This window comes from Phyllostomus hastatus, unplaced genomic scaffold (assembly GCF_019186645.2).
Source record: "Phyllostomus hastatus isolate PE091 unplaced genomic scaffold, TTU_PhHast_1.1 phas_scaffold_46, whole genome shotgun sequence".
Classification (NCBI taxonomy): Eukaryota; Metazoa; Chordata; class Mammalia; order Chiroptera; family Phyllostomidae; genus Phyllostomus; species Phyllostomus hastatus.
Genome location: NW_025334032.1, coordinates 34,522,935 through 34,539,893, shown reverse-complemented (window position 1 = coordinate 34,539,893; position 16,959 = coordinate 34,522,935). Strand labels below are relative to the sequence as shown.

At 49.1% G+C, this 16,959-nt stretch overlaps 1 protein-coding gene across 1 annotated transcript in view; it reads right to left on the bottom strand.

The window, feature by feature from the left end:
* Window positions 1-16,959, bottom strand: part of PDGFRL (platelet derived growth factor receptor like) — a 36,674-nt gene that overhangs the window by 19,505 nt on the left and 210 nt on the right. The window contains exon 2 of the mRNA XM_045821873.1: window positions 6,918-7,215. Within this exon, the coding sequence (XP_045677829.1) occupies window positions 6,918-7,215 (298 nt within the window). The remainder of the gene's footprint in view (window positions 1-6,917; window positions 7,216-16,959) is intronic.

Sequence of the window (16,959 nt, the reverse complement as noted above, 5' to 3'; positions counted from 1 at the left end):
ACCTTCTGCGAGCAGGGCACTCACATGGCTATGTGTCAATATGGCTCAGTTAACAGTCTGTCTGTCCACGAGACTAAAAGCTCAATGGCTGTTGAGATTGGGTCTGCCTTGCTCACTATTGTATTGCCAGCATCTGCCTAGCACAGGACCATGCACATCATAGATGCTAAACACATACACACACACACACACACAATAAAAACTTGTTGGAAAAGAGGAACAAAATAAATTCAGGGAGGCTGGGAAGTGGAAGCAAAGCGGGAGAACATACAGGGAATGAGGCAGAGGAGTCCACAAACAGTAAACAAATAGGAACTTGTATACAATAAATGCCAACAACTGTCTCAGACAAATACCCTCACTCTTCTCTGACCTCAAAAGGGAATGGAGATCTACGTGATCGGGATGTACTGAGTCTGGAGTTAAAATCCCAACCAGTTTCCAGCATCTGGAAGTAGTTACTGTTTGCCACTGAGAAGCCTCCTAAGCCGCTGAAAGCGCCCGGGGCTCTGGAAGCCCCAGCAGGACTCAGCTTGTGCGGGCACAGGAACTCACAGATGCCCACGCCTTTTGAAACGTGTCTGCTGGGAAGCTGAATTCTATGCTGCTTGAAATATAGCTCTAAATTGTGACCACTGTGTGGCCTAAAAGGATGAAAGGACCCTAAGTACAAGTGTGCAATTATTTCACCCAGTTGGTCCTCATTGGAAATGCTTTTCACGGGTGAAAGGAAGACAGTAGCAGCACGGCTGAAGCCTGCCCTCTAGTGGACTTCTGGTGACACAGGCTCACCAAGGAGAAAGAAGAGAGCATCACAGAAGGGGAGACTCAGGAGAACCATCTCCTTGGCTCCATCCTGGGGGTGGTCAGAGTGGTCAGAGCCCCCCTTCTAGCATGGGGGCTCCTTGACGGCCTTTGTTCAGAGCTCCCCTTCCTAAATAGCCCGAGGCAATATTTTAACAGCGAATGCCCCAACCATCTGAAAGCCATGTGAAATTTCAACCTCTCTCAGTGCACCCGTCTGGAAAATAATTTTATTTCTGTCTTGAATCTTAATTGCAGAAATCAGGTTCATTAGTCTAGTGCCCAAGGGGATAAAAAGTAGGCGGCAGATCTATCTTCTCTGAGGCTGCCCCCAGGTGCATGAAGCCAAGTGGGCCCTTCCCTCTACCCGTGCTCCTCTAGCCACACCCAGGGCACCGAGCAGGGCCTCCGCTCCACGTTGGGGACCAGGAGGCTGGAGCTGAAGACTCAGGTGGCCACTCACCAGTTTGTCTCTCTGGACCAGACACCTGTCCTCTTTGATTTTCAGCTTCCTCGTTCGTTAAAAGGAGGGGTTTAAGCGTAATCACCACTAAGGTCCCTTTCATCTCTGAAGTTCACTGAGCTTGCTCCCGGGACTCGACGTTAGACCCATTTTAGGCCCAGTGCCCGGGCACCACTGTCTCACCGGAGTGCTGCAGAGTCATAGCAGGAGCTGCGCTGGGGGCAGGGGAAGCACTGGTGAGGAAGCCGGCATCATCCCTGCCGAGCTCGCAGCCTACCTCAGGACACACACATCCACGACCAAGGCGATGGGAATGGCACCATGGGTGACCGGTGCGCAGGGAGGGCGTGTGACTGGGGCCAGGGGAAACGGGGACTGGGAGCCAGGAACTCTCCCTAAGGATGAGACGGACCCTGGTGTGAAGGATGCAGAGCGCTTATTCCTGTGTGTTCATTAGCCGCGTGCGCAAAGGCCCCAGGCAGGAAGGAGTGTGACACACCTGGGGATCAGGAAAAATCCAAATGGGGCCTGAGGTGCAGACAGGAGAGAGTGAGATGAAATAGGGCCGCAGGCAAAGGCGGGGCCAGACGACGCACAGCCTCACGGGCCAGGTCAGGAGCTTCAACCTTATTCTAAGAGCAACGGAATTGCTCAGCTGAGGGGCTCCAGGCAGGGAAAGGGCGGGACCAGATGTGCTTTTTTGACAGATCTGACTGCTGCATGGAGGACTGAGGTCAGGTTCAAGCTTGGGTGCAGAGCAGCCAGTGATGCGATTGTTGCTGTGAGTGAGAGACTAGGGCTGTTGCTGGAAAGAAGTGGAGAGACTCAAGAAATAATTACATAGTGGCAACTTTAGGGCATGGTTGTTGATTGGGAGTAAAAGGGAAGCGTCCAAAGTGATTCCCAGGCCCCTGGTCAAGGGCAACTGGATGGAATTAGGCCCATTCATAAACTAAAAGACTCGAGAGGATGAGCAGGGCTGCAGAAGGACCATGAGCTCAGGCTACTTTTAAAGAAAGACTCCCGAAAGATCTGGGCGGTTGGGCAAGCAGTTGGAGAGTTGGATCTAGAGCTTAGAAGAAACATTTACTCTGACATAGATAAATGAGCATTCGGCAGCAGGCGGAGGGAAGAGAAGAGGGCACAGAACCCACGTTGCCTATCTGGGACAGCAGAGGATGCTGGGAGGCTGGTGAAGGACACTGTGAGGAGGGGCCGGGGAGGCTGAAAGAAAACCAGAAGATGATGGCGTTGTGCAAGCAAGAGGAGAGCGTTCCCTTCTGTGGATGGACCTGCTAGAACAGCTATCAGGGAATTGAAACCTGAACTCTGCCTGGCTTTACTGACCTTGACCTTGAGGATAAGAACACATGTGGAGCAGGGGGCAGTAGTTGAGGAGTGATGAGGAGAGGAAAGGGAAGACAATGAATGTAGAGACAGACTCCTCCTGTGGGCTGGCTGTGAAGGTGAAGGAGAGAGGGAGGTGGCTGGAGGGGACACGGGGGGATCTCCTCGTATGGAGAAGGTTTATGGAAAGGGTCCCACTGAGAAGGGTGACGAGCCAGAACGGCGAGGTGATAACTGAAACCTTAGGGCTCCCCCTGGGAAGGGCTGTAAGCACAAGATCCAGGGCAGAGGTGAAGCATTGTCCTCGGTCAAGAGGAGACACTGTCGCCACTGTAACTGTGAGAGCAGGGAAGAAAGAGATGTGACAAGAGGAAGTTAAGACAATTCTATGGTTCAGGTTTCTCAGTCAGTGAGGTGGTAATTTCACCAGCTGAACGTAAGAGAGATGGGGATCAGAGATTTGAGAAGAGGCGGAAAGTGAGCTCTCGAAAGAAATGTATTTGGCTTTGCCAGGCGCAAGTGAGGCGGCCGCAAACTCACGGCACCCACCCGGCCAGCCACAGGGATTCCTTAGCAGGGCTCAGCGTCCCTGTGCGACAGGAGAAAGGAGGTAAACGGGTTCATTTGGGGCTGGAAATTTCCAAATAGGAATGAAGGAAATCAGAGGGCAAAATAACTTACTTAAGATGTGTTCAAGAGCTCAGTAGAAATGACAGACCCCTCTGTCTAAGATGAAGACAGGGGAAGAGGTGCAGACGGAAGGGGTCGGGATGGGTAGAGAGGGATCTCAAATACATTCACAGGTTGTTGTTACCCTCCTTCCGGCACTGAGTAGAATTACCTTTAAATGTTCAGTGAATGAAGGCACGCGTGACTAGGAGCTGACTTCTGAGCTGGTCCCTAAACCCCTGGAGAAGCCAAGGAGATATTTCCTGAGTTCTGGGAGGTGTCAGGCACTGTTCTAGGGGCCAAGCATCTGACGCTGGATCACACAGATGTTGTAAATGGCCTTGTGGGGCTTACGCTTTCCTGGGGGAAAAGATGGACACAGGCCCCAGATTACAAAGAATTGATCAATTAAATGAAAGTGGGACAGAAGTGTACAAACTTTCTTGGATCCTCTATATTAGATGCCACATAGCTGTGCACGGTTCCCTGATTTATGTGAGTCCTGGTCAGAATCAAATGTCCCCAAGATTTGGATTACTGTGCTTGAGAAATATATGTTACTTTGTAATAACTAACTATAATTTATTGAACCTTTACCATGGGTCAGGCAGCCCTTACCACAGGTAATATCACCTCCATATTCCAGATGAGGAAATTTGGTTCCAGCGAAATTACTGGATCAAAGATCACTTTGTTGGGTAGTGGTAAGGGCAGGATTCAAATCTCGCTGTGTGTCAGCCTGACCTCTCTGTTCCATAGCATGCTCCCTCTTCCGGTCAGAGAATTAGATTTGGACAAATACGGTAGCACGGGAGCTTAGTTCCAGAAAGCTGCCAAGATTGCTTAAAATGACCAGGTTTTGTTGGAAGTGCACCTGGGAAGCATCCAACCCAAAGCTGTCAGGACGATGGAAAGAACTCATTCCACGGGAAAAGAAAACACGGAATGAATACTTCTCTTCTCCCCCAAAGTACCACGTTCCGGGAAAGATGTCAAGAGTCGATTTGTTGAATCTCTGGCTCAATAAATCGTGATTTTTTTGTTGTTGTTTGATATAGAGTTATGACTAGATGTTTTTCACATTTTTCACATTTTTTTTAAAAGTCCTTGGGGGTCCACACCTGTCTTTACTTTCTTATAAAGCCCTAACTGTGCTTTGAATGAATACTACTTAATGTTAGGTCAAAACTGACTTTTTCAGCTACTGGCTATTTCTTTTCAATTCAGATTCATGTTCACTTGACTTTGAGTCCTTAAGATGTTTTCAAACATATTTTGGCTAACATGACTTTGGAAATACTCCTAGAAAAGATTAAAATCTTTAAGGGCCAAATCATCTAGGTTTAGGATGCTTTGTTTAAGTCAAAGACTAAACTTAAAACAGCTCCACTCTGGTTTTTAAAAAATGTGTACATCTGACTTTGGTAAATGAAAAGGTTTCTGGTAATAGATAATTCCAGATTTGTTCCAAGCAGGGGCTACACGCACACACACACCGTGCACCCTGCACGTGTATGCTTCACGTGTGGAGATGAAAGTGGGAAAAACCATTTCACTTCCTCACCCTCATTCTTCCTCCAGCCTGCTGTCCTTTAAGAAAACCCCTACGCTGTAATACACCCTGAAACCAGAAGAGTGTCTTCAGGATAAAATGTGAAAGAGGTCTTAACACCAGAGGTCAGGTAGAGAGATATTACTTATACTTTATTTATTCCCCAAGATGTGCACGTTTGAGAAAGAAAGGGGAAAAGATTGTTATTTCGTCATTCAATGGATAAAGCTAAATGCCAAGCTCTTACTTAAGTCCCAGTGAAAAACATATTTTTAAAGAAATGCAGGTGTTCTCACACGGGAATGCACCAGGGGCTCTGGGATACAGGCCCTGGGGTGGGGGTGGGGCTGATACAGGCTCCGGAGAAAGTGACCCTGGGGCTGAAGTGACTTAGCCAGGGGAAGAGGGGCCATGAGTGCGGGTCCAGGCAGGTTTTGTTTTATTCTTAATCCTCACCTAAGGATATGTTTATTGATTTTTTAGAGAGAGAGGTGGGGGATGGGGGGCAGAGAGAGAGAGCGAGAGAGAGAGAGAGAGAGAGAGAGAGAGAGGGAGAGAGAGAAACATCAATGTGAGAGAGACACATTGATCAGTTGCCTCCAGAAATCACCCTGACTAGGGATTGAACCCATAACCTCTTGGTGTACCTTTTGGTACTCCAACCAGCTGAACCACCCAGGCAGGGAGGGCCCAGGCAAGGGTTCCAGCTCCAAGAGCTTGAAGCACTTGACGGCGTCACAGGAGCCCAGCCAGTGAGAGCAGAGACGCAGATGTAGAGGTGAGCGGTGACTCCAGAGAGACTGCAGAGATTGGGGAGGGTCTCAGCAGTCACGTGGGGCTGTTGGACTTTATGCCCCACAGAACCCACCAACTGTGAAGCTGGGGAATGACATGATCAGAAGAACATTTTTAGAACAGCACCTTAGCTGCAGTGAGGAGGTTGGAGGGGGACACACCTGGGCTGGCCGTGGTTATGGCAGTCTTGGTGAGGAGGGTCGGTCCCAGCTAGGACTGGAGCAGTGACGGCAGAGCTGGAAAGAGGACTGGCTGGTGGCTCTTAGAAGGCTGAACTGGCCAAACTTGGCGGTTGACCGGATGTGGGAATTAGGGGAGAGGGGCAAGGCAAGGGTGTTCCCTGGGTTTCTGGCTGAGCACCTGAGTGGATGGTGGTGTCCCAGAGGAAGGTGAGGGTCGGAGGTGGAGCTTGTGCAGACGTGTGACTCTGTTTTGAATATGCAGAATTTGAGATGCCCACTATCCCTACTCTTTCTTCTCGCATTCCAGTCATCCCAAACAGATAGTATCCTGCATTTCCCTAGTCTAAATCATATGAAGAAATGGGTGGGAAGGATCTTGGAAATCCTGTAGTCTGAGCCCCTTCATTCTCTACACGAAAACACTGAGGCCCAGGAAAGTTAGGAGGCTCTGCCGAAGACGCAGGGGACTCGCACCCCCACCCCCGCAGGCCCCGCCCAGGACCCGCTGAAGCACGCTCTGCGTCCTTGCTTTTCGCAGGTTCCCAAATCCTCACTTCTCCTGCGCAAGAAACCCGCCTCCTGAAGGTGCTCATTCAAACGTGAGAAATGTTCAGCCTTCTTACCCACTGATGCCTCTGAATATAAAAATCACAGACCGAGGAGATGTAAAACTAATGTGAAGCAGTTGAGGAGTTTCAAAAAGAGTTTAAGTTGGTCTCAGGTCAAGTTGCTCACAGGAATCTCCCGTGAGGTCATTTCAGTTTTCATTAGGATTACTTAAAAAATAACATAAAGAATGGGGTCCGTTATTATTTACAATATGAATTTTAAAATACCCATCTCTCTGTACCACAGTTTCAATTATGTGTCACAGGGCTTCCTATGTAATTTCACTGTTTTAACCAACATTGATAAGATTTGTAATTTTTTCTAACTGGTCAAAGAAGTAAAACCTATGACTTTTGTTCACTGAGCTTCCATTTTCACAAGGTGTTAGAGTGAAACAGCACGTGTCAGAAACAGCATAGTATCTAGTTACGGAATGGAGCCAAACCCCGACTCAGTGCAAGTAAGTAAGTAAATATGCAAATAAACACGTGCTCACCTGAGGCGGGAGTCCTTGAAGGTGTCCAGGTACGCGGGGTAGCTCCATCCGATCTTACTCCCCTTACACCGCAGCTCCAGAGCCTGGCCGGCCATCAGACTCAGGGTAGCAGCCGCTTTCTGGAAGCGACCTTTCTCCATCATCTGTACCATGATAGACTGCGTCTTCGGCGGTGAATCGGCGGAGTCCCTGTCCTTTATTTTAGGAATTTTGGGCTTCACCTTTTTGCTGGCGGGCTTGATTCTGTTTTCTCCCGGCTCCTTCGGACTCTTGCTCTTGGGAGGGTGCTGGCCAGTGACTAGGACAGATGCAGGGAGAGAACAATGACACCCCAGCGTATTTAACACCGATCCTGCACCCCTTCTCAATAGCCCTCTCCTCATGGACCTAAATTATTTTCCGTAATACTCACAGCTTTCTTGGTTCATTCTTTAGTTTTGGAACAAGAAATTACTGAAAGTGAATGTATTTCAGGTTCAAAGGTTTTATTCAGATATATTTCACACTGGAACTGACATTCGCCCTTAGGAAATGAGGATACTTTCCTTGCAATTCACACTCTGTCCCACGATCTCTAGGGGGTCGCGCAGAATGGCAGAACTGAAGCCACTCAGCAGGGTCTGTCTCCTGTCCCCGCAACCTCGGGGCTATCAGCGTGCAGTCTGGACCCACTGTGTAAACGCAGGAAAAGGTCGTCTCCACCAAGTGGCGACATCGTGGGCACCGCCACTCCGTCAGGAGACTTTGTCCCGTGGGAACTTTGGCCCAAACCAGCGCGGGCAGTGGCGTCTTTGTGTGCCGGGGGCCAACAATGCCCACGCAGAATACAAGGTTTGGCGAGAAACACACACTACACCCCTGCTCATTCGAAACTGCTATCAGTCACTAAGACTCAACAGAAGCTGTCGCGAGGGTTTAGAACTTAGACAACAGAGTGTCTGGGGGGAGGAGTTTCTATCACCAACATCGAGGACACTCGCTGGCCAGTGGTGAGGGTAAAAACGGACCTATCTGAAGTCCGTTTGGTTGCCATTTCCCCTTGGGCACAGCCAGGGCTCCCCTTACTGCCTGCACGCGGGGGAGACTCCCACTGCCCTGTCCTTGGCGTGCCTCTGGGCCCCAGGAGGCCCAGCTGTCCACCTGGTTGGTGGCCTAGTGCTGGGTCCCCCCAGCGGGATGAGAAGGAGACTGCAGGGTCAGCATGCCCATCGCTCTGCACGAGCTCCAAGGTGACCTTCAAGGTCACGGAATCATAAAATGTCCACACTTACAGGACCACGAGAGGTCATTTAGGGCAAGTCCTCGTGTTGTAGGTTAAAACTAAGGAAGCCCCGGAAAGCTACATAATTTGCAGAGAGCTGGCTCTGGCAGAATGGGAGCGCAGGACTCGGGCCTTCCGAGTCCCACCGCAAGCGCCCACTTCACCGCGTGCGGGTCAGCATCCTGTGCACATTCTGAACAGGTACCCACAGAGCCCTGGCCAAGGAGGGAACCACGGGCCCTTGTTTAAACTAGAGAAGTGGGATAATCAGGAGAAAAGTCACTCTTTTTCCTTTTTTCATGTATGCATTTATCCAATACTACCTTGGAATGATCACAAGTACAAAGGCATTGAGCTGGGGATCCAGAGATGGAAAAAGACAAAGGTTACAAGCTCTGATGCAGTAGGCCGGGCAGGTGATTACACTAGGTGAGTCAGGTGAGCTGGAGAGGGACAGCTGCTCCTGCTACAGGGGACTCTGCCTCACGGGGGCGCATGCGCAGGGATGCTGGATCTCATCCCTCAAGGGACAGCAGAGAAGCAGATTTCCTGATTAATAAATATCAGACACTTGATGTTTTAGAAACCTCGGGCTTGAATGGCAGAGGTTATAAGTCAGGTCGTGGTTTCCCTGGAGGGATGGGGATGACCCGGAGGGGACACAAGGGACACTGCCACAGATGTTCTATCTTGACCTGAGCTGGCCTCATGGGTGTGGCACCCTGTGAGCACTCATGGAGCCATGCTGTTATAGTTTGTACCAAAAAGTCAATGCTCTGGACTCAACCACGTAATGATGAACACGGCTTCCTTTGTGTGTTGCCTTCTGCCTTTCGAAACAGGAGCCATTGAGCCTCGGCTCTTAGTTCAGCCTGGCCCGGGCTCTGGACCCAGTCCCACGCCCAGCTCAGCATCCACAACGCCTCCTCAGTTCGGTGCCCTGACTGGGCTTGCAGGCCTGGTCCCCTGAGCCCTGCTCTGTGTTCCGTGACTTCAGGTGTGGCTGTGACTTCATGTTCCTTCTCCAGGCCTGAGTCCCTGCCTCTGCTCTGGTCCCTCTGGGCCACGAGCCCTGCTGAGCTTGCTCAGTCTCTCCAGGGAGCAGAGTTGAGTTCTTGAGCCCCAGTCACCGAAGAGAGTCCCCAGCACCTGCCATTGAGACTGCTGTTTTCCAAGACTTCTCCTGACCCCGCACCTTGGTTTACTTACCCCTGGGGTTCTGATGACAGAGGGATGGGCAGTGGCACATGCGCACACAATTCCTGAGCCTCCCAAAAGGAGAGGCTCTGTAACCACTGCAAACAAGTCAAACCAACAGATGTACCCTCGCCAGCAACATCCGTTGTGAAGCACAAGCCTCTGTTTTGCGATAGAATGAAAGTCACCGTATTTTTCTTAAGGTAGAAAATAAAAGCCTACTGTGATGATGTCAAATCATCTGTGCCTTTCAGTTGCACTGCACCTATGAGATTCATGGACCTCTGGATTGATGTCTAATATGCGGTATTTTCCAACCAACCCAATAAAAAAAATGGGCAAAGGGCCTGAACAGACACTGCTCCAAAGAGGACATACAGATGGCCAATAGACATAGGAAAAGATGCTCAGGGTCACCAATCATCAGAGAAATGCAAATTAAAACCACAACAAGATATCATCTCACACCTGCCAGAATGGCTATTATCAATAAACCAACAAACAACAAATGCTGGTGAGGATGTAAAGAGAGGGGAAGCCTTTTGCACTGTTGGTGGGAATGCAGACTGGTGCAGCCACTGTGGAAAACAATATGGAGAAACCTCAAAAAATTTCAGATGCATCTGCCTTTTGACCCAGTGATCCCACTTCTGGGAATATGGCCAAGGAATCCAAAACACTAATGTGAAAGAACGTAAGTGCCCCTATGTTCATTGCAGTGTTATTTACAATCACCAAAATATGCAAGCAACCTAAGTGTCCATCAATAGATGAGTGGATAAAACAACTATGGGACATTTACACAGTGGAATACTACTTAGCCATAAAAAGAAAATTTTACCTTTTGTGACAGTATGGATGGACCTGGACAGCATTATGCTAAGTGAAATCAGCCAGTCAGAGAAGGATGGATACTGTATGATTTCACTCATATGTAGAACCTAATGAACAAACTGAACCAACAAGCAAAACAGAGCAAGACTCATAATGAGAGAGCAGGGTGACAGCTAAGGTGGGGAGGTTAAAGGGTGGGAAGACTGAGCAAAAAGAAAAAAGGACTCATGGACACGGACAACCGTATGGGGATGGCTGGGGGGAGGGGGATATCAGGGGACTAAATGGTAATGGGAAAACACATACACTAAAGATTAAATAAAAAATGACAATATGCTGCGTTTTCTTTATCTCAGACAAGACTTCAAGCTATCAAACATGGTGACTGTCTGTAAATCCTATGGAATGCAGGCAGCCAGCACAACTTGTCCGACTCGTGAGCTACCAGATCCTTGCACTGTCCTACTCAGGAGTATTTGATGACCTCATCATGAATATCAGGCATCCAAATATGTGCTGTTCTCCCCACAAAGTTACTTAACCTTTCGACCAAACAGGCCCGCCAGTCCATCCATACAGCTGGTCCAGCTGCTTGGCCATAGAGCTGCTCCCTGGTTTATGGGAATGACACTAAGTTCAAGGAGTCAGAGGAGCAGAGCAGCCCCACAGACACCCTGGCAGTCCCAGGATCGGGTGACTCCCAGGCCCCGGGCTCCTTTTCGAAGGATGTGACTCTTCAGCCCAACTATATAAATTATTTCCTTTTATAAAAAAGACTCATTTATTCATTTATTTATTTATTTTTAGAGAAAGGGGAAGAGAAGGAGAAAAAGAAGAAGAAAAGCATCAATGTGTGGTTGCCTCTCATGGGCCCCCTACTGGGGACCTGGCCCACAACCCAGGTATGTGCCCTGACTGGGAATCGAACGGGCAACCCTTTCGTTTGCAGCCCACAAGTCAATCCATTGAGCTACACCGGCCAGGGCTAAATATTTCTAACTGTGTAAGTGATATGCCCTAAAACACGTAAGAATTTATATTGTAGATAAATAAAAGTGAAAGCTCATTCCCATGACATTTTTTGAAACGACTGCATTTTATAATAATAAATAGGTAGTAAAATTCACAAACCATTAAGTATCATCATTGCCTTCAGGTCCTGACCACCACTCACTCACCAGCCATGTGACAGTGGGAAGTTACTTAGCCTCTCTCTGCCTCAGATTCCTCATCTGTCAATTGAGAATTACATGGTGCTAATGACTCTCCCATGGATTTTTGGGAATCAATGAGTTAATATTTTAAAATCCTGGGAACAGTGTCTAACCCACAGTAGGTGCCAGATGACTTTGCTGCTTGTTTTGTGGTCACCGTGTGATACTGTCTCGTGGTGAGCTCTGTGACAAATGTGTGATGGAGGCAGAGACACTATTATTCTTCCTAGTATACAGGCAAAGACAAACTGAGATCCCAGAGGCCAGGTGGTTCACCCCAGGCTCCCTGAGAAGGTGGTAAAACACCAGACCCTTTGACTGCAGGTCGAGAGCCTTCTCTGGCTCGTGCCGTTGTCTTTTAATTCACAGAAAGACAAAAATATTGTAGTAGCTTCACTCTGTTTGCAGGAATCTCATGCACAGAGCCATTGTCTAAGTGGTTTCTTTGTTTGCTCTGCTCCGGGCTTTGACAACGAGTTCCAAGGCAAACAAAACTTGACGCCAGCGATGAGAGCACAACCTCCCTGGAAGGGCTGGAGATGCTTTCCCAAGGCATACATTAGACTCCCCAAGCACAGGCATGCCAGGCAAAATACCGTCTCCAGAATGAATGAATAAATGTTACAAAGCTGGAGACAGGACTGTGATTCTTCAGCATCAACGGAAGATTCAATTAACCCTTGTTCAATAGAGGTGACCTGGCTATGAACCCCTCTAATTCTATAGAACTGTGTTGGAGGGGAAAATGCATTCATCCAAAGAACCCCTGACTGCTGCTTAAATGGGGACTACACGTGAACAGTTATTAACATCAACACCTCGTAGCTATTTGGTGCTTGCTCCCCACAGGCAGTAAGGGGCAGCACCCAAACCACCACACTACACACGTGCTGAGCAGCTCAGGGATCGCATACACTGAGAGCTATGCCTCACTCTCATTTTTCCATTCCTCAAGAAACACCCAAAGGAACACAGAGACTTTCCCAAGGCCACAGCTGAGCAGGCGGGAAAGCACTGACGCTGGGGAGATGAAAATGTAAAAAGACGAGAGCCTTTCCTTCCCCACTCCCTTCGACAATCCCACTCCAAAGTACCCTGCCGTTTCTGAAAGCACTGTTTCCTTAAAATAGCCATCTCTAAGAATTAGATACTTCTATTCCAGGGTGAAGACCTTACTTGGAAACATTTTTCAGAATATCCATGACAACCAAGTTGATCACGCTTCTTTTTCTTTGTTTTAATTGAGGTAGTTTAGTAGCAGTGTGTTTGTAGCAGCTGCACAACGTAACGGTTTGATATTGGTACACATGCTGGGAAGTGATCCCTTGTCTGGTGAAACACCCTTATTTCCTTGGCTCCCAGGACCCGGCACTGGCCTGGCTTTTCTCCTCCGGCACAGACAGCCCTTCCTCACCTCCCTTTCCTGCCTGGTCTGAGTCCCAAGGGCTTTATCCTCGCAACGCCTCTCAGCCGCTAATGACACTCCATCTCTAAGCGGCCTCACACGGTCCCCTGGGCGTTGGCAGCATTTGTGTGCTGAGAGCTGCCTTGTTCCTGTCCTGACTTCGCCTCTCCACTCCGGATCTGAATCGCTTGCTCAGCACTGCTGCTCGGAAAGCTGGCCGGCAACTCCAATCAGACGTGCCCGCACTGATGCTGGAGGCCTTCCCAATGCTCCTCCCCGGTGTGGCTTTATCGGCAAATGGCCACTTGCTTCACCCAGTTTCTTAGGACAAAACCTTTGGAGTCACACACGATTATTTGCTTTCTCTCCTTAGCCACGTCCAGTCCAGCAGCAAATCCTCATGGCTTTGCCTTTGGAATAGACTCCGAACCCCATCTCTTCTCCCTCCATCCACTGGGACCGCCCTGGACCAGGCCACTAGATCGTTAACACTGCACCACATGCTGGCTTCTGGCTGTCCCCCTAACACTTTGAACTTGGAAATATGAATCGGATCCTGGGCACGTCTCTGCTCAAGACTCTCTCCGGCTTTCACCTAATTTAGAATAAAGCCCTCAGTCTTCCCAGGCCCTACGAGGCTTTGCCGTTTCCTGTTTCATACCTTGTGGTCCTTCAGCCACACTGGCCACCCCGAGGCTGTTGTGGCCCGGGTGCCCTTGGCCCGGTGTCTCTCAGACACCTGCAGCCTTCGCTTCCTCTGACGCTCCTCTTCGAACCACGTTCTCAGTCCATCTGCTGCCCTCTCCATCCCTTTGTCCCGAGTTATGGGGTGAACTGTGTTCCCAAAATGATACATTGATGTCCTAACCCCCGGTACTGGTGACTGTGACCCCATGTGGGAATACGATCTTTGCAGATATAATCAGGTTAAGATGAGCGCATTAGGGTGGGTTCTAATCCCACATGCTGGTGTCCTTATAGGAAGGGAAGACACACACACACACACACACACACACACGAAAATGAGCCATGTGAAGAGAGAGACACACAAGGAGAAGACAGCCAGGTGGCCGCAGAGGCAGAGATTGGAGTAACCCAGCTGCAAGCCAGGGATCAGCGCTACCAGCAGAACTGGCAGAGGCCATGGAGGACACTAGTCAGAGTATCAGAAGTGGCCTGGCCCTGCTGCCACCTTCATTTTGGATTTCCGTCTTCCAGACCTGTGCAAGAATCAAGTTCTGTTGTCTAAAGCCACCTAGTCTGGGCTACTTTGAGACAGCAGCCCTAGGAAATGCATACACCCCAATTAGTGATTCCTCAGGCCACTCGTCACTTCCTGAATCTTTACTTGTTTATTCTTCTTCTGTCCTCCTCAGTAGATCACGAGCACCACAAAGTGAAGCTTTGCAACTTTGTGCGGGAGAAGCCATGGTTCCCCGAGACTTCTCTTGGTCCTCCGGCCGGCACACCCGGTCTCTCTCTCACCCGCCAACTTCTCTTCTTTCTGGGTCTAAGGTTCAGAGATTATTTTCTACGTCAAACACACAGGCCAAAATCCTACATGCTTCCAAACACCTGTGATTTGCACTTGTCAACAATGAGAATTTTTTACAATTCATCTCTCATTATGAGAGTTTCTGAACTAATTTTTACCCTCTTTTTCCAAGGAATAAACTGAGACACAAAAAAGCGATAGAGTCCTGGTTAGCGAATCGTCATCAGCGTTGCCCTCCTTACAGAGGTCTAGCTGTGCTGCCCTCGTGTCATAATGAATCCCTTCAGTCCTCCCAGAAAGATAACTTTTCCCAAGATTGCAAATAAACCCATGTTAGACCGAAGATCAAATTAGCGTTGATCAAGATCAACTAAACAGCAGTAGCAAATCAATACGCAGGTTGCACCACTTGCTCCTGCCATTGGATAAACGGTGCAGATGGTCAGACGTTGCCGAGTGCCTGTTACTTGACACTTCGTGATGCGAAGCGGCAGTGCCAGGCAATGAACACAGCTCCACTCCGAGGTGCTGCGAACCTCGGCCTTTCTAAGTGGGACCTCGGGCTGTTTGGTAGCTACTTTCATGCCTCACTTTCAGGCTACAAGAGCAATATATGTCCTCCCAGCTCCCACTGTTCATCAAGAGAAATGACACTACTTCTAAGAATTTAAAGCATTTTAGAATTAAGCCAGGCAAATGATACCAGTTAGAACTAGGCCAGGCAAACAGAGCAATGTACCCAACACACGCTTGCTGGGAAGCTTTTTTCTGGCAGGAGGCCCCTCCCAGGAGTGATCAGAAAAGTGGAAAGGCAGTGGGATACACTGAGTCATGACCTTGTGCTTGCAACTGGCCACACACCATATCCCAACCTGCCAATCAGAGCCTCGCACTCTCATTGGCCTGCTCCTGGCCCCAGCCAGCCACAACATAACTCAAAACAGAAAAAGCATCCTGAATAGGTTTAGGGAAACTGTTATATAATTTCACGAGGCAGATTTCCTTTTTTAATTACGTATTCAACATTTTAATCACTGTCTATGCTCCTTATTTTAAAGTACATACCTTAAAAACAAAAGCCGCAGAGCTATTGTCTCATCTAAAACCAATCAATTGTTTCTTATAAAATATTTAATGTGTATTGGACTTTCTCTGATTGTCTCATAAATGTTCATTGCTGGTATAAGTGGCATTGGATGCAGACAGTGCTAACTGATTCAGGCAGTTTGTAGCCGTCCCGTGGTCTGGGCACACAGGGACGGGAGAAACCCAGAAGGCAGAGGCTGACCCTGTTTCCTGAGCCTCCAAGGCAGGCATCTGGGTGAACGGTATAATCAAGTGTGTGGGCTATTTGAGGTTATTTTGTCTGGCCATCTCCTGCCCTGCTCAATAACAATGCTGCATTCCCATCACTTTAGCAATCAGGAGCGTCTTAGTATCACATTTGACAACATGAGCTCCTGCCAGCTCTGGGCAAAGAGTACCTGCTTACTACCCGGCCCCCGTAGAAACACTCCCTACATCTTTTTCAGCAAGATGCCAGGCTTAAGGCTGCCAGGCTTGAAGTTGAGCCTCATGCTCAACTTCAAGTCCTGCAACCACCGTGAACTTCACAGTCTAGAAGGTGGTATTTTTTTGGCAAATGCGTCTAGTTTCATGGGAAAGAAAGGAGCTGGTCAGGACTGAGCAGTGGATAAAATGTGAGCCAGGTTGAGCTGGCTCCAGTGTGAGGTTGCATAATAGCAAAAGCTGCTTTTCAACCAAAACTAAGCGAAAGCTGTGGCTGTAGCTGAGGAATTCCAAGGGAGGGTTCAGGATGCCAGGATGCCAGGATGCCCCCAGATGCAAAATGCGCTGTACAAATAATACCAGTCAAATAAATAATGGAGCCAGCAGGACAAGTAAACACTAACAGTAATATGGATATAACATAGACATAAACAACACCTTCAAACACACAGAAAAATAAAGCCTGACCCTTTGGTTGTGAGTCTCCAAAACAGGGTGGGCCCAGGACCAGCACGCTTTGGAAAAAGTAGAGTCACAAGAGTCCCTTGTGCTGCACAAACACGCATTTTCCTGTTTTCCCATCCACTCAGTTCAGAAGTATAATCAACAGCTGTGGGGTTCTCATTCCTTTTGAGGTTTAAATCCATAGAAATATCTGGTCTAAGATTTAGGAATATCTTGCAGGATTCAAGCCCTAGGTGGTACAGGAAATAAACCCGGGAGGGTTTATGTGGCTGGGAGGAGGAAGACACTTGGAATTTTGCAAAAGAATCAGCAGTCGCCTTGCTCAGGTGGCAGCCACCCTCAAAGGCACAGATCCCGGAGCGAACGCGGAGGCTCCGAGGTGGAAGCCGGCCACCGTTCCGCGCCACCTCCCAGACCGACACGTTGACACTGGGGGCCGGACCAGGCGCTGGCTGGAGATGCTCCGTTTGCCCGCCAAGGGCTTTCTGGGAGTGCTGGAGCGGTCCTGCTGGGGAGCTCAGAGTCGGGGTAGCTGCCACCGTCCCAGGGCACCCAGAGGAGGTGGCGAGAGGGAGATAAGGAGACCCGACTAGGAGGGGCAGGTGCACGCGGCAGGGAGTGGCGCCGGCGCGGAGCCTCGGAAGGTCCGGAGTTGGGGAAAG